Below are 22241 nucleotides of genomic sequence, written 5' to 3' on the forward strand. Positions count from 1 at the left end.
AGATTAATTGACTGATTGTTTTAGCTAATCTACATGTAAACTGCATTACCATGCAGTGATATTGACCAACAGTAATGTACACTTGATGTTTGCTGTGATTGATTGCACAAATCAAGCGAGTTTGAAGAATCTACTATTAGATTTTTATACCACTCAGAAATCAGTAAAAACCAAACTGCAAAAGAATACATTTTAAAATGGTCATCAAGTATAAATGATTTGTAGTATAAGTTAAAACCTTAATAACACACTGGCATGTTTTTTTTTTAATAATTTGCACCAGTGAAAGAGACACCACAGCTGACAGTCAGCTGTGAATGGGCAGCGGTCTGCTCCAGGGCAGCTGCTTTCAAGGTTTTGCAGCTCTGCGACTCATTCTTAGCAAAGACAAAAGAAGAAGCTGACAACTGCTCAGCTTTGATCTAATTTTCTCTTCTCTCATCGGGCAAAATAATAGCAGGCCAGCTTAAGTCAGCCCTCTATGTATAGTTTTCCTCTCTCTCAGCACTGTGTAATAAATTACAGTCAAATTAGTTCAGGCGTCACCAAGTTGTTTCCTAGCTTTGAAGGTATACGTTTAAGTTTATTCAACCAAAAGAAGCCACTTGTAGACTTGGCTTAAAGAACTCGTTGGACCGTACATTTTGTACATCTTTCCTTCACACATGGATGGGATCGATGATTTGCTGCACGCAATGTGTGATTAACCAAATGAATAACCTCTTCATCTCTGAATAGCCCTGTCATCTTGGCATGTATTTTCACGTTCCTGGAAGCAAACATGTTTGTTGTCCGACCCCAGTGGGGGAATGGGCGGTGTGAAGTGTGCATCACACACTGGATTCAAACATACCTGTCAATTACACAACATCACAATCACAACATTGAGCCCGCAAAACCCCCCGTCCTCACCCTGCACCTCACAGCTCAGAGCGGAAGGAATTTCGCTGGTTGATTGCGAGTGCTGGCAGAGCGTGTTACAGCAGGCGAGGACAGGGGTTGTTGTTGGAGTGAATTCATTTGTGGCTGCTCTCTGTGTGTGATGGTGACGGCCTGCCGCCTCGTCCCTCCGAGGCAATCCCTGGGTCACATGAAAGGCTGAGCTGATTCACCTCTCATCATCCCTGTCCTCCTATAATCACATACATGCTGTGGAGACAGGCTGTGAAGTCATTGTGCAGTAGTGTAATTTACCATCATCTTAGTGAGTGTTTACATTTCCTCTCGTTATCACCGGAATTGACATCTTCTCTAGCACCGCTCATTGTTTGGGAATGTCCTTACAGCTAAGTTTTGTTTTTGTGTCGTGTGGCTATTGTGAGGTAAGAAGCATGTGTTGCCCGCATGTGCTGTCAGAAAGCAGTAATGTTTGAGCAGATGAATTACCAAGAATTCATGATTAGGAGCAATGCCAAGAATACGCACTTGCCCAAATATTTGCCAAGCCCCAAAGCATTTTTTAGATCAGACATTTCCACACAATTTAACAAATATACTGTTGCTGTTGGATGGGATCATTACTATTGTGGTGTTTGGTATGTGGTTTGATCATCTGAGGTTCTAAAGTTTAGTATTTTATCATCTTTACAGGTTACGTTTGAAAGAAATCAGCCACGATACTGGAGGACAAATCTGAATGACTGGACAACCTAAGAAAAAACACTTAATTTGATTTTAAATAAAGTAATAAGCTTGCATATATAAAGGTAAAAGCTCTAATGGGGTGTTATCGGAGCGGTTGGGATTTTAATTAAGTCAACAAAATGTGTCGGGGAGGAAACACTATTTAGATGCTTATACCACAGTGGATTCATTAGGATGTGTGCACCAATTTGTTTGAAACACTCCTCAGTACAGATTAGAATATGGACTTAGGGGATCTTGGGCTATTTTATGGATTACAATTTTAATTCTATACCAGATTCAACAGAATAACATGAGGTGACTTGTTCCTCTTATCTGTGACCCAAATGAGACTATTCCCCAGGAAGGTTTTTACACTTTCTCTGTTATGTGCTCTTACACATCATAGTGCTCAAAAATGAAACCCTCATGGCTTCCTGCTGAGTGAAAACAGCTGATCGCATCTGATGTGATTGCTACATTTGATTCTTTATAACTATCCCATCTGTCCTTTTTTTCCCCACCGACCAGTTTTTATAGCTGATATATTTAGTAAGCCAGCAGTTGCTCTGCTCTGAAAAAAAATAGAGGACATGTCTTAACTCTTACTGTGCTTATATGTCCGGTCGAATTGTGAGATCACCTGCAGACCATATTCTACATTTGCTCATTGCTCATGTGGTTATCTTTGAAAAGACTTTAAAAAGCCTATGGCACAATATGAATAGTTTGCACACCCACACACTCCAACTCTGCGATGATTTGATCAGCTCTCAGAGACAGATAGACACAAAGTGAGACTGCAGTGAGAAGTGATAATGCAGAGCATCTGCCCGGTGGTATGCAGGGAATCCGAAGGGGAGTCGAAAAGCAGCAGAGATATTGAGTCAGACTGTGGTATTGCTGGAATGTTTTCTAATGATGTTTACCTTTTCTATTGTGCTCGTCTGCTTTCCACAGCCGGGTATGCTTCAAGTTACATAACAGTGCTTCATGCAACAGCAAAAAAAAAAAAAAAAATCCCATAGAAATATATTTTTGTGCTTTTACACATATCATCCTTGGATATAAATGCAGCATGATGAGAATGTTATCAGTATTGCATGAGCATATAAAATATGATGAATTTGCATACTGTAGATGTAGTTGAATCCTGTCAGTCTTTGCCATCTCAACAGACTCACGCTTGTTCTGTGCAGCAATAACATGTTGCGTTGCTGGCAGGCAAACCTGCGACCATGTTTCAGCAACACAGCTGGCTCCATTCTCTTCCCCTCACTTTAATCTCGCTGTGCCATGTGAAGACCACAGGCACTTCAGAACGTCTGCCCTGTCTTGACAGCCGTGTTGATACCGCTGATAAGAGTGAGAGGGAGAGAAGAGACAGCAAGTGAAATGACAGCGCAGAATGTGTTTCTCCTCATACACTGTAAAGCCATTCAGTGGTTGAATATACAGTACCTGCTTTGAGTCAGAAAGAAAGTACAAGCATTTATCTTTCTTTGTACCTCTGTTTCCCATCAACATTTTACACAATTTACTGTGATTTATAGTTTTAGCAGTGAGACATTGAATCTCTCCTAAACTTTTTGCCTATATTTGATTATATGTTTATTTTAAAAAACATCCACAAGTTCCTCTGTCAGAGATATATACAGTCATGTTTGTTTGCCTAATTTTATTTTAGTAGTTAGTAGGGCTGCCTCCTGAAAGTCGGAAATTATAATCATCAAGTTGGTGACCACTTAGTCGACTGAGATTCCTTAAATCACATTATAGACTTAAGATTTAGCTGCATAGTGACCTTGGTTTCTCACTGCTCTTTGGTACAGGCAGCTGCAGACACAGAGGCAGCTGCCTGGAGAAAGAGAGGCTCGGAGATAATGCTATCTTCTGCCCTCTGCCTATAAGTGGTGAATTTACAGCTCACAGCAACTTCATATGATACAGTCTCTGGGTTTTGTGTGTTTATATCTAGCGTCAGCAAGAAATGTTGCACATTTCTGATCTGTCGTTAGCATAGTTTGCTTGTTTACTAGATTATATATACAAATAGTCAAATATTAATGGTGTCAAGCTAAATCTGATGCGACTGACATCATTCTAAGTTGGGTACAGGCCGAGCAGTTAGTTTACTTCAAAGATTAATATTGCACTTTATAATGTGGGTCTTGTGAGAGACAGACCTGAAATTGAACTGTCATAAATGTTGCACCAGAGGCAAAGATATCTTAACTTTAATTCTTATATAGGTCAAACTAAAAAAGAAAAAGTTCCTACATTTCCCATAATACATAGCACCTTTTTGTTAGACCCTTCCTGTCTGGTAAATCCTTGTGTCTTTTAAATTGATCTCAAACTGACATTTTTTTTACTGCAGGTTCTTACAGTAAGAATTACTGAAGCATACTGTCTTCAGTAGATCCAGAATCAGTGTAACACAAAAAGGTTAGAGAGTAAAAGATAATCCTTTCAAACACTGATGTGGGAGTAGCTATATTTGATTTGCAGCACTGAGATGATTTGATGAATATTTTTTACAGTGTATCAGATGGCTGTGTGTACTCTGGGCTGAAATATCTTGCACAAGCTTGAGTCAGAATGTTACTTGTGTCAAACTGTCATATTTAAAGTCTAAAATGCAAATAGACCAGAAAAGATTCTCAAATAAAAACAAATGTGTTTGCTAGATTAAAATGTTATTAAAATATTTGCAGCCCGTTTTGAGACTAATAATTCATTGAAAAAATATTTTGTACCCTCAGGTGTTGCATTTCTTTAGTGAATGGGTCATGAACTCTGTCAATTTCAATATGTCACACTCTTCCAGCCAAAGTGAATGGTGGAAAGACTGGAAAATTATCATTCTTATCACTCTGTAAATCAGCCAAAAACAAACAGTAATATCCTCTTACACTCATATTTGCTTCTCTCTGGAGGGGTTGGCACTGAGCGCCTCCGCCTGCTGAGGATCTGTGTCCAGGCCTTGGTATGTCTGCCATCTCTGGCAGTTTGCTTTGGCAGCTTGTCCACACCCCCCTCAGTCCTGTCTTGACATAGTTGTCATAGCGATGATCTGTGGCGGGAGGCCTCGTCTTGTTTCCATTTTATCAGATACAGCTCTACATATAACTGTAAGTTACATTTGGCATTGATGCTGAGGAGATGTATGTTTTCATTTCAGCCACTAGAATGAAGAAAAGAAAAGCTTATTGGGGGAACACAGGCCTCACTTTTAGGACCTTTTAGAATGAAGTGATTTAAATCTCAATTTATGTTCTATTTACTATTTACTTCTGTATGAATCTATACATTGTTTTTAAGGAAAACCCTGTGTTGTATATCTCTAAAGGTCATAGCAAAAGCAAATTATTTTGATATATAAGTGAAATTACGAACAGGTTAAAAGACTCTTGACATAACACAAGTGTAAAGAAGAGTGTGAAACTGTCATGATTATGGCGGTGAGAGTTGATCACACTAAGAGCTCTGTGGCAGTGTAGAGAGACTACTTTAAATACACACAGACATTGCTCTCTTTTATTTCCTCCCTCCTGCTCCAGGTGCTGACTCTACCCTCCATCCCCTGTGTGGAGAAAAGTCATTGTAGTTCCTGCAGTGACACAAACAAGGCTGTTTTCCCTTCTTGTTTCCACTACGGGCAGACAAGGCTTGTGAGAACATCCAGCTGTGTTTGAGCCGAACTGTTCTCACTCCCACTGGCCTTGGACTGTTCACCTTCACAGCTCAGATAGACCAGGCTGTGGAGAGGCTGCTATTTAATAAGTGTAGCCAGTTGTTGAAGTTGGTGTTTCTCTTATGCTTTTTATTTACTCTCAGAGGCAATGCAGAGGACAGACACATTTTCAGTCTGTTTCTATGTTTCACTTTCTGTCTCTGATTTTCTCCCTTTCACTCACACACACCTGCACACTATTGTTACCTTTCTCAGACTGAATAAACAAGAGCACATTTTCTGCCTGTTTCTCCATAGTCAGTTTAGGTTGTGTACACATTTATGTGTGTGTACTCAACCTAGGACGGAAAAATATTTTAAAAAGATGCCTTGTCTTTTGGTTTTAACTTCGTTTTAGTAAATAATAAACTGATGTAAAGGAGTTTGGTTGTCAGGGAGAATTCTCATTTATGATTAGTTGGCAAAAGCCTAGTGCCTCCTGTAATCTTTCCATGTAACCATTCCGACAATAGGGGAAATGTAAACACAGATATTAGACAAGGACATCAGGAATGTCACTCACTCTGAACAAAAGATCGGGAAACATTAAAAGTTGCCACACATATCTTATCTTATCTTAACAGTGGATTTATGGCTGTTGCATGGCTGCTGTGTCGAGCATAACTCTTGAATGTTTGTCTTTCATAACTTCACCTGTATCTAAATGTCATACAGGGTTCCCATGGTCGTGGAAAAACTGGAAATTTCACAATTACATTTTCCAGGCCTGGAAAAGTCATGGAATTAGTAAAAATCATTTAAGATTTTGGAGAAGTCATGGAATTTTGTTGTGTGTAATGAAATTGTTTCAGGAATAGCCTTCCACATAATCCAACGTAACATCAGATTTATTTTCTGGAGCTGACAGTATGACTTAGCTCTAATATGCATAGTTGTGTGATGGTTTGTTTACAGAAACGTACATTTCTTCATTTTCCCCCCACATTCCATCTCTCCCTTCATGTATGCCCACTAGCGGAAGTCATGTTTGAAATGTTTGAAAAACAAGAGGCAAGTGGGGCAACGAAAAAAAATGATGGGTCCTTAAAAAGTCATTGAAAGTTTTGAGATGTCCATGGAAATGTGTGGGAACTCTGTATTAGAGCAACAAATCTTTGGAGTTCAGTACCAAGTTTTTTGAAAGAGTCCTGCAGCTTTACTGATTTCAATTCAGGATGAAATGGCAAAAATCTACCAAATCATGTATCCATCACCCATAAACGCACATTCGTTATCTTGTTGTTGTGTGCTGATATTTGCGTTTTAATTTTCTTAAGAGAGATGTTATTCTCTGTTTCTGGCCCAGGGATTCCCGATGTAAGCTTATAGCTAACTCTGGCGCAGCTTGTCCCTGCAAACAGAATAAATTTAATAAGTTGCTTATGTTTTCAGAGCCCAAGGCAGAGGCTGATGATGACTTCTAAACACCAAAAAAAAAAGAACACATTGCTGAGAGCAAACGACAGCCACGGGCAGATTGCAAAGTATTTTATGAATGAGAGAAGTTAGTCAGTGCTCATTTTTCCCCCCCTGGCAAAAGGTCAAACTGAGTCCAAGTGCTGACTTGTAGCTGTGGTTTCACCACCTCTCTCCTGGTGGGTGGACTGAATGAATGAGTGAATGAATGAATGAAACTGTCCATGATGTAAAGTCAAGGACTTACACAATGTGAACTCTTTTTTCAGCACACCTGTCCTATCAGAGAGCCCAGGAGCTGCACAAACAACAAGTCCTCGGCCAATGAACGAGCAAATGCTCAGACATGCCCCTTTCATGTTTACTCTCTGATGCTCATCTCTCACTTTCACCCACAATCCTTATATGCAATATACCTGGTTCTTCCTACATTCGTCATTGAATCACACTAAAACACTAGGAAGACTATTATTTACTGAGGAATGCCTTGGTTCAAATTTGTAAACTCATGTCACCTGGGAATGACTTGCAGCATCTGTTTGACTTATAAATTACAAGCAAAACACTACATAGATTGTGTGTAAATATTACAAGAAGATTTAAGGATAAATCCAGGGTTTGAGAATATTTAAGTATGTCTTTGATTATCTGGATATTCCCTAACTGTTCAAGTACATTTTTGCTTCTTTAAGACACTGACAGAATGTGAATCAACTTCATTAGCGAGTGCTTTCCCCTGACATACCATTAAGCATCCTGTCAGTTGGTGATTTATAACTTGACACCACAAATTGGCTCTCTGTCTGATACAGACTTCTAATTGGCAGTTTTTCCTATATATAGTGTCAAATAAAAACTTGAGGAAACATGCTTTTGGTTTCAATTCAGCATTCAGTCCTCTCGTGGAGATATCATCATAATCTAGGTGTAATATGCTCTAGTAAATCACGGTGCCTCACAGCTTTCCCCTTTGACTTGAAAGCATTCCTCAGCCTGGTGTTTTGAAGCAATAGGTCACGGCTGCGGTTCATCTTGCTCCTGCGCAGCTTGGGCCGGTGAAGTCAGCCATTCTTCACAGCCTGTTTGTGAGGGCTTGAAACCCATTTCACCTTGTTCTTTTACAGTGCCAAACGCTGCTGCTCCCTTCAACACACATCCTCCCCCACCCTCTGTCTCCTTTCTCCTCCTCTTTCCATCTCCTAAGGAGTACACATACTCCCTGCTCTTGCACATATTCTGAATGGTTTGCTAACCGAACACTGCTGCAGCACCCCCAGGGAAACTGAGGAGGAGGGGGTGGTAGTTGTGATGACAAGCTTGCCTTTTAGCATAATAGGCCTATGGGGACATAAGTGTGGCTCTGCAAGGGGCTGCCCAACCCTCTCTTCTCTCACAGGAACAAGACTCACTGCCACTGTTTTGCCATGCTCTCGTTGACTACTGTTTGAGCAACACACAACTTTTTCCACTCAGCAGGTGAGTCCTTCGTTTTCTGTTTACCTGTGAATCTGACTGGCATGCGCTCATGATGGAAAAACAAATGACAACTCTCACTCTCTCTCTCTTTGCTGATCCTGTTTGGTTGAGTTGAGAGAAGTATACTATAAGTTGTTTCTGCGTGAGAAGACTTGTTCGGGGCCTTTCTGTTGAAATTCTCCAAAGCTGGATGCTTTTTTTTTCTCCACTCCTCTAAATAAGTTGTGGTCTTGGCTTGCCAGTCAACACTCCCAGTTCATTTTCACTCTGTGACTTCTTCCTTCCATTGAAATCTGCTCTGCATTCATTTGAGAATAATGAGACCCTCTTTGCATAGTGTTTTTTAAAAGGGGTTTCTTGGAAGGAGCCCTAATCTCTTGTACACTCACTTCACATTCACCATCCAGGGACAGGTTTTACAGGAGCCACTACATAGCATTTCATTAGTTATTACTTAATGTTGCCGTGTGGAGAACATACTGTATGCTGGATTTTCCAATTTTCCCTCATCATGCCAGATTTATTAAATAATATCTCCAGAGTTAGATTTTGTCCTTGTCTGAGGTTGCTTTATCTGTTTGTGTCTTAAAAGCAGAAGAGTGTGTTTGCTTGTATGCATGTGTGTGTGTATATATATGTGTGCTTGTGTGTCTCAAGGCCATTGTAAAGGCGCTGCCAACTGCAGCTTTCTCACAGTAACAGCAGAGACACGTGTACATAATTGTGAATAACTTACTGTTTGGTAGCTGCATTGTGCATTTCAAGATAATACACTGAAATAGCTGGGGGGGTTTTCAATAAAAATCTCTGGGTTTCCATCTATACAATCAAATGTTTTGCTGTTAAAGGTCCAGTGTGTAGGATTTAGGGGGATATATTGGCAGAAATGGAATATAATGTAATAAGTATGTTTTCTTGACGTTTTACTGTCTTCGTATAGTCACCTGAAAATAAGAATGATTGTGCCCTAGAATGAGACATTTATATCTACACGGAGCAGGTCCTCATCCATGAAGTCCGCCATGTTGCACCACCATGTTTCTACAGTAGTCCAGAACGGACAAAACAAATTCTGGCTCTAGACAGGGCCATTCACGTTTTCACGTCAGCCTCCATAGTTAGCAGGCCCCACAGTGATGAGCAATGTAAAAAAAAATATCGATTTTTTTTAAAAATATGAAACTGTTTAATTCAGTGTTTTTACCACTTTAAATCACCTGGTCTGTTTGTTTTAGAGAGGAAGAGACCTCTGTGGATAATGTGGCTCGCAGTAAAAACATCCTGAGCAGTGAACACTGACTAACTGGGAGAAGTTTCAGCTGGTTGCAGTCTTCACTCCTCACCACTAGATGCCATTAAATCCCCCTAAATCTTACACACTGCTCCTTTAACACATGAGGGGGAAAACATGTTGATTGCACTCAGCAGGTCTTGTGTAGGTTATGTTTATTTTGGACGTTTGCTGGTTCAGTTGCACTGTTATCCCATCTGAAAATGTCCTCTGAGGAAAGTCTTTGAGGTTGAAGGAGATGATAATCACCTGTAGCAGCACAATAATGCGACTGTTTGCTTTTCCGTGTGCACTTGGGATGTCTCGGACCTGTCCAAGGTGTGTTTTTAAGAAGGGTGTAATGAAGGGGTGAGAGGGATGTTAACCACAGTTGACCGAGGACATATTCTACCCTGATGAATGGTATAGTGCATTGTAAATCACTGACTGGGGAAGAGCAGTCGGATTCCTCTGTGCAGTGATGTCACCATGATCGTGTGTGAAACAGATCCAGACTTGAACAGCCCAGCCTGAGCCAGATGTTGAATTTCACAGCAAGCTTTTTCACTGGATGGCATGTACTCTGAGCTGTTCGGAGCTGGATGTAGAAGCTTTAAACTCTGGTAGTACACTGAGATAGATACAGGACACAGAGACGTGTGGAAACAATCTAAGAAGTATGTATAGTCCATCTGGTTGTGCCTTTATTGTCTTTGGAAGTAATCTTCATCTCTCTGTGCTTGTCAGATGTTTTACATGCCATTCATGTGGTTTCATTTCTGTTTATTTCAGATCAGCTGCTGTGTGGTTTGACAGAACATCTTGGATAAAAATGGCCATCCGATACATCAGGCATAAGTACCTGTGGATTTATGATTTGAATTATGACAAACTGTAGAATAAGACAATAATGGAGTTTCCACCCGTGGTGAATTTGGAGGCACATCAGTCTTGGACAGCTTCAGGATTACAAAAATTAACCTTCTCAACACAGGGGTCAACCTCAGAAAGCTCTGCTCCCTCAGCTAACAGCTCCCACAGAGGAGATCATTGTCCCCATGAAGCCCAAAGCTTGCTGTTTGCGCCAGATGAGGACCTACACAAGCTGAAGAAGAGTTCTGCTTTTGTCAGTCATAACAACATAGATGTTGCAGAAGCTGTGTTGCTACAGCAGCCTGAACAGTCAGTCATTCTCAGTGAAACACCTCTGAACCAGAGTCCACTGGGCTCAGCTCAGCTTCATGAAGCAGGTATTGTGTCCACGTTATGTTGGTCAAATGACAACTGCTGTTCACTTCCTGTTTCTGAAGCAGGACCCCAGTCAGACCACATGGTTCAGAGTCATGTTGGTCAAACAGTGGACTTGAACTCTGCATGTGTAAAAACAGACAATAAGCCAATCTCAAATGGCCATGTCTTTAGACCTCCAGACGACCCGTGTCCCATCCTCAATCTGGACTCCACTCCCACCTTCACTGTCACTGCGACTGTTCCTGACTCTAGCCGGAGAGCCCTGCATCTCCCATGCATTGTGGAGCACAAAATGAGCTCCATCACCTTCACACAGTACACCTGTCCCTCCGGAGCCGGCGGCCATGCTTTTGTCAATGAGAGTTCTGATGATGGAGAGTCTTCACTGGAGGAGGAGGAAGAGGGGGATGATCACAATGACGGTGATGATGATGACGACGACGATGTGTTTCCAGAGCTGCCTCAGAGTAAAGAGTATCTTGTCAATCACAGACAAAGGAGCACAGGCAAAGACAATCACAAGAGGAGAGGTGCTGCGAGTGCACGAACAGAACTCAATCGCACGGCCAGAAACTGTGGTTATGAAGCAGAGGGTGAAGCCAGCAGCAAGGAGGTATGCTATTATTGATTTATTATTTACTGTTGCCCTTGCATTGTAGTATTAATCACATGATAACTAATGTTGATGAATGACTAAAGATATATGTGGGCACAGACTGGAATTTATTTATATTTATTTTATTTTATTTGTTTATTTGACAAGGACTGCACTCAGTGACGGACAGAAAAAATAAAATGTAATAAAATGGGCCTACATTTTAATACGCATAAAACAGTACAGTGCACATCTATCAATAAGATATGCAACATTATTAAATATGGGTGATCTTAAGGCAAAAAATATTTAGAGCTACATTTAGGAACCCTTTAAAAATAAAGCTTATGCGCCTGTATGCCAATTTATTACATGCAAAATGTTGTAATAATAAACATAATATGACATTTTGTTCCTTACAAGAAGCACATATAAAAATTCCATGTGATGTCTTACGTTTCTCATGTTAAATACCTCAAAAACATGGGAAATGTCAGAATACCCTGTGTGAATTTGTGAGTTTATCACTGCAGAATCAGCAACTTGTATTTTGAATGTACAATATTTGACAGTAAAACTAGAGAGACAAGCACAGTTCTAATGCATTTACTGTTCAGTAACGAATTACCCCCAAATTATCCAAATTCAAGTAGATAATAAATCACTTTAAGGCACTTCACTGACAAAATTGTGTACATCTAGAAGAAAATGGACATGCAGTGACATTAATCGGCTTCATTCAGTCAGTTCAAGGATACGACCACATTGTGAGCGTCCATATTTGACAGCTCCCAGCAGCTGACATCACTACACTGTGAGATAATGCATAGTTGTGTGTAAGTGTGTAGGAGTACACGGACTTCACATTTGTACTAAACGCAGATCCAGATGGAATGCAAACAGCTTCTGCTTTCTCTCCACTCCCTCAACAGGCAGCGGTGTTTTGACAGAGCCCATAGCAGGCCATGTTAGCACCGAACTTAGCCTTCCTTTACTGAATGGCTCTCTTTATCTTTAACAAGCCAGAGCACATTTGAGCATCTTTTTCACACAACCTCTACCCTGACCTTGTTTGTAACAATCTTGTAAGCCCCCATCCCTGCTTTTTATTGCCCTTTTAAAGCCTGGTAAGAATATTCATAAATATGTTTAAATCTGTTAGATATGTTTTCCGTTACAGCTGGGGGGCGCATATCCAATGACACGTAACTGTCCTCCTTTTCTTAACGGTCTGCAGATAATAGCGCACATGTATACAGTCTGTTGGTCCGGTTGGATGTGGAGGTAATGCCAGCTTTATGTGCAGAATAACACTCTGCTCGAGATAAGTTGTTTTGAAAAAGAGTGGAAGAATGCAGGGAATCCTGGGAGCCTGTTGTTAATGTTATCAAAGGACAGCAGGTCAATGATTCTCATGCCGTCACACCACAAGCTCTGTTATCATATGGTGGGCTGCATTGTGGGCATCACTGTAGGAAGGTATTCAATGTCATGGGACAGCCACGGAAGAAAGAAGTCTGCAGGGATTGATTTCACAGAAAAATAGAAGTGGAAACAAGCTGTTTGTCTCACACACACACACACACACACACACACATACATACACACTAATATAGAAGATAAATTAACCAATCACAAAACCTGAAAAATTAGGCAAATCATTACATGAAAGATCTTCAAGGGACTGTTCACACCCGAATTAAAAATACATACTTGCCCTCTTACCTGTTGTGCCATTTATCAATCCAGATTGTTTGTTGTGTGGGTTGGGAGAGTTAGAGATATCAGCTGAAGAAAAGTCTGCCTTCTCTCGGATATAATGAAACTAGATGGCACTCAGCTTGTGGCGTTTAAAGCCCCCAAAAACTGCGTTTGAAAAACTCACAGCAATGTCTCTTTCCAGAAATCATCACCTGGTTATTCAGAATAATGATGATGATGATAATGATTTTGTTGTTAGCAGTTTTATGTAGGAGATATTTTCAAATTGCAGAAGGAAGCATAGATGAGATCCCCGGGCTTGTGACAGCACGAAATACACTGAACAAAAATATAAACGCAACACTTTTGTTGAATAAACATTAATGGCATCGTCCTCGGCTTAGCTGTAACGTTTGTGGTGCTAGGTGAGCTAGCAGTAGATGCACGCTTTCCTGTGTGCAATGATATGGTTGACAGATGCAGTTCAGTAGAAAAAAAAAAAGGTTCCTGCATGGAACTACTCACAACAAGGTCTGTGGATTATCCTCAGTAATTGGGTCATGTTGTCTAGAAGGAGACATTGCTGTTGAGTTTTTCAAATGTATTTTTTGAGCACCACTCTAGTTCCATTATATTAGAGACGGCAGACATCTCTTCTGCCAAAATCTCCAACACTTAGCAACTCACACCTAAATAATTTAGACTGATAAAAAGCACTGCAGGTGAGAGGAAATATATGTATTTTTGATTTTAAGATGAGCTGTCCCTTTAACTGAACTGAAATGGCCATGACACCTAATAAGGTCAAAAGGACAACAAATGCTAAATGCGAAAACAAATGCTCAGAAAGAGACAAAAGCGCAAAATACCAGTATTCATCATGAATAAATCATTGAATGGGGGTCTTATTTGCATAAAATTAACACTTGACCTGCATCCAAATTTATCTTTTTTTGAATAATATAGACTAACTAGATGTTTTAGTGTAGTTGTTGATACATGTCTTTAAATTTTGTAAAAAATATTCAAGTGGGGAAAAGTTGGTGGAATAGCACATAGATGCAGTTGTTAACATTAACCAACTGAGGGCACTGTATGCATAGTGTTTCCACTCTGTGTCATCTCATGACTCCCCCCTGCTTGCATCATTTAGCTCAACTGTGACTAAATGCCTCTAAAAATACACATTTCTTCATCTTTCCTTCCTACCGCACAGACATAACTGTGGCTGTGTTCCGTTAGTGTTTTGCATCCCAGGATATTAAGAGTCTAATTTATTCCTCCAAGTAGCCAGGTAGCCATTGCCCTTTTGCATGACCGGCTGCTACATTTGGATACCTCCATGGTGATCTCTGGCACTCTCTGTGGGTGGCGCAGACTAGGCACCGAGCCCAGAGCTCACACACTTAACTCCTCATTTCCATGTCAAAGCCGCTGTGTTGGGGTTCACAATGTGACCAATTTGTGCTGATAAAGTTATAGTCAGCTCACATTTTGTTGTCCCGAGAAGATAACATTAATGCATTTATCTAAAGGATTGACTCATACCAGCTCAGTTGCCATGGTGTGAGGACTTCACACAATTGCCGGGGCCGGATCGAGGGGAAAGAGATGAATCAAGGGTAGTGTCTCACTTGAGCGTCAAGCCCTCTCTGGAATTTGTCTCATTCTAAGTAGAAGTGTCCACATTCCTAAGCAGCACCTTGTGGGGATGTCACTGAAAAGACAGTGTGAATTTGTTCCAGATTTGACTTGAACATGTGCCAGAATGGGGCATCTGTTTCTTGCATTTGTGTTTGTCTGACTCTAGGGGTTAATTAGGAGTCCAGCTCGCAAGATCTTCAGCTTCTTTCATTATCTATTCGCCTACAAAATACTTTTTCAGTCATTTGGCTTAAAAATATCAATTTTCCCACACATGAAATAACTGAAGTTGAGCTTTTTGCTCTTGGTTAAAATCGTCTTTTCACACACAAACACAGCTTGGACCGCTAAAGCTAGAAGTCAGTGTCTTGTTCATGGACATTTCAGGAGGCTTGGTGCTTGCCATAACAGCTTAATTCCAGAGTTTTCTAGTCAATACATGGTGTAGACTTACTTTCAAACAGTTTGGTCAGTCTTTATCTTAATTTTAGTTGGTGAAATGTACACACACATGAGGATTTGTTCAGAATATGAAAAAAAATGGCTTTATGTGCACAAAGCTTTTGCTACCATGATCTCAGGATGATAGAAAAGGAGCCACAGCCACATCCTTATATGTCCTTATATGATCACAGGTCAATTTGTAATTACTAGCATATAACCAACCATATTGACATTGTTTTGTCACAGCTTGTCAGTAGTTCAAATACTGTAAGTCATCATCATTCTCAGTCTTTCTGTGATTCACAGACATAATTCCAAACATAATTTAGGAGGAATCATACAGATGTCCACACTGCTGACAACTGTATGTCTCTACTTCCATAAATAGTAACAGCAGAGTATCTTGTCTTTAATCTGTGAAAACACTCCCTAGAGAATATTTTAGAAAGATGGAAACAGAAACTGCAAAAGCCTTTGGGAGGATTTTCCAGGAATCGGTGTTCATTTCTTTGAACCAGTATCATTAGCCTATAAGGTTTACCTGAAGAGGAAAGGTCATGCAAATCTTAATCTACATTATTCTTGTCTCAGTTATTACAGGGGTCAGTCTCAAGTGTTGACATTATGCAAAGTTTATAAGTATGTGAAGGTCTTTTATTTGTGAAGCAGACATAGAGGATTGAGCTGTCTAAACATATTGATCCCATGTTAAACCTTTTTTTCCCTGGTCAGCACCATGCACAGAGGGCAGACATAGCAAAGAAGGGAAGCTTTATTTTTTCCTCTCAGTGACCCCAGGTGACCCCTCAGGCCTCAGAGGTCACCAGGAGATTGTCCAGATTTAGGTCATTCCTGAGGGATTGAGTGGCACTTTCTCCTAGTGCTGGGTCAGTCAGCTGTCACTGGGTGGTCAGCAGGGTATGTGGACCGTCTGGTGTCTGGTTCCTTAATTCCTCACAATTTGGGGAGAATGCAGCATAATGTACATTTGTCAGGGCCTTTATGTGTAATCTAATTTGGATGCGCTGCTTCATGGAAAATGATTTTCATCTAAACAACTACAAAGGCAAATTGTAACCCATGTCAAATTATGACGTATTTAGAGATTTAACCAAACTCACTGTTTCTTAAACTGCATGGTATTTCTTTTACTGGAAGTAAACAGTCTATGGAACGCAGTGGCTCTAAACACTCTCAAAATAGGTCAAAGGGTTGTCCTGTCCTCTGCTTGCACTTTTCTAATTTGAGTCAGCCCCCAGTGAATAAATAAAAATACTAAAAACTGTTATACTTGTTTCAAAAAGTTTATCAAAGCCCTTCAGACATTGCGGGGGTTTCCCATCAGAACATTTATTGACGAGTCCCTTCAATGGGATGATTGTGCATTGAGAGGCTTGATGTTATAAATGGAATAAGGACTTGATTTAGAAGTGACTAGCAATAATCGGAGCTCAGACACACTATTAAGTTTTAATTCCAGGAAAGGAATTATAACTGTCCTTGTACAGGGTATATTTAAAATAAGGCGAGTCAATGAACATTAAAGGACTACTGAGTGTAGAAACATATAGATGTAGCTATCTCTTATGTCTTCCACAGGCTTCTGAAGAGACATTTTGAAGTTGGGTTTATCACATTCTGTTAATTTCTCAGTTGTTTTCAACAAAAACATCCAAATCTGAACAACGTATTGGAGCCAGGGTGGAATTCAGCTGAATGATGGAGCAGTAGTCACTATAACTTCTTGAAGGAACTAAGGATGAATCTGCCTTGATCCAAAAAGTTAAACTATGGGCCAAATAGGCCTCCTCCTGTTTGCAAAATTTCTCAGTTGGCCCTCATTACTGGCATACAATCTTAACAGACTTCCTGCAGCAACCATATTCCAGGAGGGGCTTCGTAGGAAATAGATGTTATTATTGTGTCAAAAACCTTGGAGCAGTCCACTAGAGAAATTTGTCTAGAAAATCCAATCCTCAATGGTTCTGGGATTTCATTCTGGGATTCTTGAAAATGTTCCACAGCGATGCTGTCAAAGAGCACTTAGCATGTGACCCTCTCCAGGACTCCGCAGAACAACAACGTTAATTTATGCTTTGGTGACCGAGGTGTATCCTGCTGATTTATGAGGCTGGACCTCCAGATCCTCAGACACAGCTCCTGTCTGTACGAGAATGGTCTATTTATATACACGGTGTGTCTGGGGAGTAGCGAAAGCCGGTGCAGGGAATTCCATCATGCTCTGCATGGCACACATGTCTGCAGCCCTTGTCCTTTGCTCTTTCACCCTGAGACACAGCAGAGGAGATCACATTTCCATGTGGAGCATCTGCAATTTACAAGATACTTTTTTGGGTTTGCCTGTAATTCTGTTTGGGTTTAGGGCAGTGTGGTAAAGCGACAGATGCTCTCACCTTACCCAAAAGCTCTCGTGTGTCTGGCAAGGATAACGGGCAATTACTGGACCGACTTACAAGCCCAATTTTACCCCTGATTTCAGTTACATTTAGTGTGGGTTTAAAAGTGAGATTAAGAAATTAATTTTGAAGTTTAGCTAAAGCGTATAATCAAGATATCAAGTGATCTTGATGTGTGTGTCACCAGCTCAACCTAACAACCTCAAATTAATTCCTGGGAACTCCTGTGCGTAGTAAATGCGTGTAGCCTACATGAAAACGTGTGTGCATAATGTATGTGTGTTGTTTATGTAATTGAATAAGGGACAAGTTACAGATTTTTGGTGAGAAAAGAATCTGAAAATAAGATAAGAATAAAATACAAAAAGTTGTTTCAAAAACAGATTAAACAAGACGAACTAAATGTGCTCAAATATAACAATTGTGCAAACAAACCCTGAAAATTGGGATAAAACTGAACCTCATAAGTGTATCAACATGCTGCTGCTGGCTCAGTCTTTGACTCCACACTCTAATAGCAGCAGTCTTCACTCAAACCAGTGCTTCTCTGATTACCCACAGGAGTCTCCACAGGTTATGTCTCCCTGGTCAGAGTCAATGAGCCAGCTGATGAGGAAACTGGACCAGCTCAATCTAGACATAGAAGAGGCTCTGAGTGCAAACTCCTCCCCCTCCGGCACACCCTGCACCACCCGCAAGAAACAGGTCAGAGTGTGTTCACACAGCCCAGCATCATGACTTCTGTCACTCATGTTAACACGAGGGTTTTGTCCAAGGATGTAGATTTTGTTTCAACATCAGGTGGGTGGGTGGGGCATATGATATGGGGGATATGGGGGCATTGTGCCAGAAAATTTTGAGCATCAAACACTTAATTTACTGCTTTCTGGTGAGTTTTTCTGCATCAATTTTTGGTGTAAATGTCTGCAATTTTGTCAAAATAAAAGTCCCCCTACTTTTATGTTTTTATTAGGGGGTGACAAATGCACATGTTCTAAATGTTAAGGGGCAAGTGTCCCCCCTCTGGAATCTACGGCCATGGTTTGTCTCTTATAGTTTGATAACAATAACACAGCATTAACTGCGTGTACTCTGCCTTGCCAAACAGCACTTCAACCATCAGTATCTAATGGTATGTGCACTGTCACGGTTGGTACTGTACACATTCCTGTGAGGCGTATGCTGCATACTTGGTCATGCTTGTAAACTTTGCCGAATCAATTTACTTTGCTCCGTGACGAGAAAATCCCGATGAATTATTCGGACCTGTAAGCAACAGGTGTTCATTGGAATTTTATGTCCCGCTGAATTTAAAAATGTTCCACATTAGGTTTAGATTCAACAAAGCTCTCCAAAATCAAGGAGTGGTAGCCCATAAATCCAGTGTGTGAAAGGAGATTCAATATGTTGATCTCTTGTGAGTTGTAACTGCGCCTGTGACTTGTGAGATATGGGGATATAGTCTGTCAGCAACACTATGGGCTTTGTCAAGCTGTCTTATACCGTCCTTCTGACTTGACTCTGTTTTATGATGTAGGTCTGCAGCTCTTGGATGTGATACTGGAGTGTACAGTGCTCTAGCTGGGTCAGAGTGGTGCGCTAAGAACAGACAGCTGTTGTGCTTTTGAGGTTGCGACTGGGATCATGCAACTCTGTTGGCAAAAAGGGCTCTTCTCATAGTGGCATGTTGCATGAAATATCCCACTTAGAGTTAGCATTTGGGAACAAAAGTGCTCTTTTGGGGTCCATATGCATGTACGACACAGAAGAGCTATTGTATTGAAGGGAGTTTATATGATTTAGTCCATTAGAAATGGTTGAGAGAGGCTCACATGCCTCCCAGGCATCTGCATAACCATCCCAGGCATTCACTATTACTTGCTTTAACTAATGACAGGCGACTGGGCAAGACAAGACATCTTTACTGGGATATTTGACAAGGTCATAATCTCTGTCCTCTCCAAAGAAGATCTGCGCATACAGGCTCCTTTGTGTGCCTCTGTCAAGCTGAATTGAGAGTGGAGATTTCACTTCCCCAGCAGTTGACCTCAGCCTCTTGTTTTCTTTTCCCCTGGCCACCGTTGAGACCATCCTGTCTGAGTCTGTTCGGCCAGACAGAAACAGACCCGGTCTTGATTGTTGTTGTGATGTTGTTGCAGTGGGGTGCTGTTTCGAAGTCCACGTTAAACCAAGTCCTAAATGACCAAGTTCTCCAAAGACCGGACGGAGGGGAATGTCCAAGCCAGACAAAGTCCTCTGCTCCTCGCAGCGCCTCGATGGGAACAAGAGCAACAACCAAGAAGACGGTAAGTGTTTCTCAGAATAACAGCTTCCTGCAGGCATCTGACAGTTTCTCTGAAATCAGAATCATACAGGCAGTCTGTGATACAATACATGGAAACTTACATACAGTTTTGTTGTCCAGTTCTCATCTTAAGGCTGAGCTGCTTAATTCCTAACTCCACAACTGGTTGCACATGTTTTCTTTTTTCAAATCTGGCTTTAATATTTTTGGGTGACTGCCATGACCCGTTTACTTCCTGCATCACAAAGTCTCTCTCCCAGCTAATTCAAAGTTCTTGTCTGTCTGTAGCTGTCCAAAGGGGATTTTCACTTTCACAAATTCTAAATGTTCATCAGTGGATTACTTTATCAGAAATAAATCAGATAAAATCAGATTTTGTTGTGGAACTTTGCTGAACAGTCTTGTTTCAGCACATGGTTTATGTTCCTGAAAAGATGCTGTATGGTCATTCAGATCCAATCTAGATGTTTCAGGGGTTCAGACATCTGTTTTGGTTTGACTTAAATATTTTTCAAATAAGAAACTGAGGGGAAGAAACAGAATGACTGCATCAGTGATTCCTCTGCAAATATTTTCATGAGCTTCTTATCTGTTATTCATGATTTTATTCCTTCATGAATAAAATCACATTCTGAAAAACCTACATTTCACAATCACATATTTGACCCTTAGGTCATGATCACAGTGTTGACAGAAGTTTTTTTAGATAACTCCATCACCGGTCAGCTGAAATTCTGACATTCCCCTCTGTACAGCTGCTCTTCTCTTTACATCTGCAAATATTTGAGGTTTGCGTTGGGAATAAGGTCAGCTTAGGCATTCTTAAACAAGCAGGACCCACTTGTGCTGGACGAAGTATATAAATGTCACCATTCAACAGCCCTAAAAGAAACAGACAACTGAGAGATTTGCGAAATGCAGGGGGCGGTTAAATTCAAAGCCTTTCAGCTTGTGCTTTGTGCTTTCTTGATGGCTCCGCTGCAACCTGATGGCAAACAACCTGCTTCTCAAAAACTGTCCCCATCCGATCAGACTCTCTTAAACTTTCCAATCTCATTTAGTGGTATCATTTTTCACTGTGTAACCTTGTAAAAGTTGGATTTGTTTTTCTGATACTATATTCTGCAGAGTACAGCTTGGAGCACAGTGAAGGTATTTGCGATGAGACTCAGCGTTGAGCTTCAAAAGTTAAAGAAGATTATTTTGTCTGTGAGCACTGGGTACTTCAAATGATTTAATATTAGTCCTCAGATGTGTTGCCACCTGTGTTTTTCGTGGACCTCATAACTCCCTCTTGAAAATGACAGCAGCATGGGATAAAACTTGGCTCGAGGACAGCTGGGAATGTTCACATGTGTTAAAGACAAGAGTATTTTGGCTGTGGCGTAACCTTGAGTGTCATGAGATCACAGTATCATGAGATCATATGTCACATGATCAATTATAAAATGATAAATTTCATGTTCATGTTGATATTTGTCTAAGTGTTGAAATAACATTTGGATTTTGCTCAACTGTAGCTTTGTATGGCAAAGCAACTTATCTGCATTCAGTGGTTCATATGATATCTAACGAGCCCCAAGAATGACATAACATACTTAACATAAAGTTATGTGCTTAATGTAAAGTTACGTAAGATAGATTTATGTAACATTGGTAAGGTTTAGGAAAAGAAACATGATGGTGACATACTTTTAAAATAACTCAAAGTTCACTTGGTTTCCCATGGTCCCATCCACCACTCATCATGCCTCCTTACACAGACCTTGAGTCTCCATACTACTTCCTTCTTTACTCCTGTGAGCACATTGGTCACCTGATTGCAGCCTTCCCAAATTTGGTTATAAATGAATTATGGCTCATGATTACGTGGGTTACATACAAATTGTGGTGCATTACTTTTCGTAGGTTAGAACAGCCTAAGCAAAGTGATGTCTGAGAACTGACTATTTATTGCATTTACCGCACACTGGGTGCTCTGAAGGCTGAAAATCAGAATCAGAAAATATGATCTAACTAGTCCATACCCATTGGTAGCTTTGTCACCTTCTACCTATGCCAATCCTCAATGCCTATGTGCAGTTTCACATAGATTGACCACAACAGTGAGTAGAAAAACGTGGGACAGACAGAATGACACACTGACAGTTTCCATGATTATGTAATATCGGCCACAGGGGGAGCCACAGCGATCAGTCACATTTTAGCCATTTTTAAGCATTTTTCTGTTGTTATAGCGCCACCCAGTTGCCAATTAGAGTTACATTTCTCCAGTCACCTTGAGGCGTCCTGTTCTACATATCTACCAAGTTTAGCAAAAATCAATATGGCGGTTAGGCCTAGATAAGAAATTAGCTCTCTAG

The 22241-nt window shown here is 40.6% G+C and overlaps 1 protein-coding gene across 1 annotated transcript in view; it reads left to right on the plus strand.

Moving 5' to 3' along the window:
* Window positions 1-8131: 8131 nt before the first annotated feature.
* stard13b (StAR-related lipid transfer (START) domain containing 13b) overlaps window positions 8132-22241 on the plus strand; it is a 70809-nt gene continuing 56699 nt past the window's right edge. The window contains exons 1-4 of the mRNA XM_050063147.1: window positions 8132-8251; window positions 10314-11385; window positions 18135-18278; window positions 19733-19879. Of these exons, the coding sequence (XP_049919104.1) occupies window positions 10432-11385; window positions 18135-18278; window positions 19733-19879 (1245 nt within the window). The 5' untranslated portion in view covers window positions 8132-8251; window positions 10314-10431. The remainder of the gene's footprint in view (window positions 8252-10313; window positions 11386-18134; window positions 18279-19732; window positions 19880-22241) is intronic.

This window comes from Epinephelus moara, chromosome 2, assembly GCF_006386435.1.
Source record: "Epinephelus moara isolate mb chromosome 2, YSFRI_EMoa_1.0, whole genome shotgun sequence".
Lineage (NCBI taxonomy): Eukaryota > Metazoa > Chordata > Actinopteri > Perciformes > Serranidae > Epinephelus > Epinephelus moara.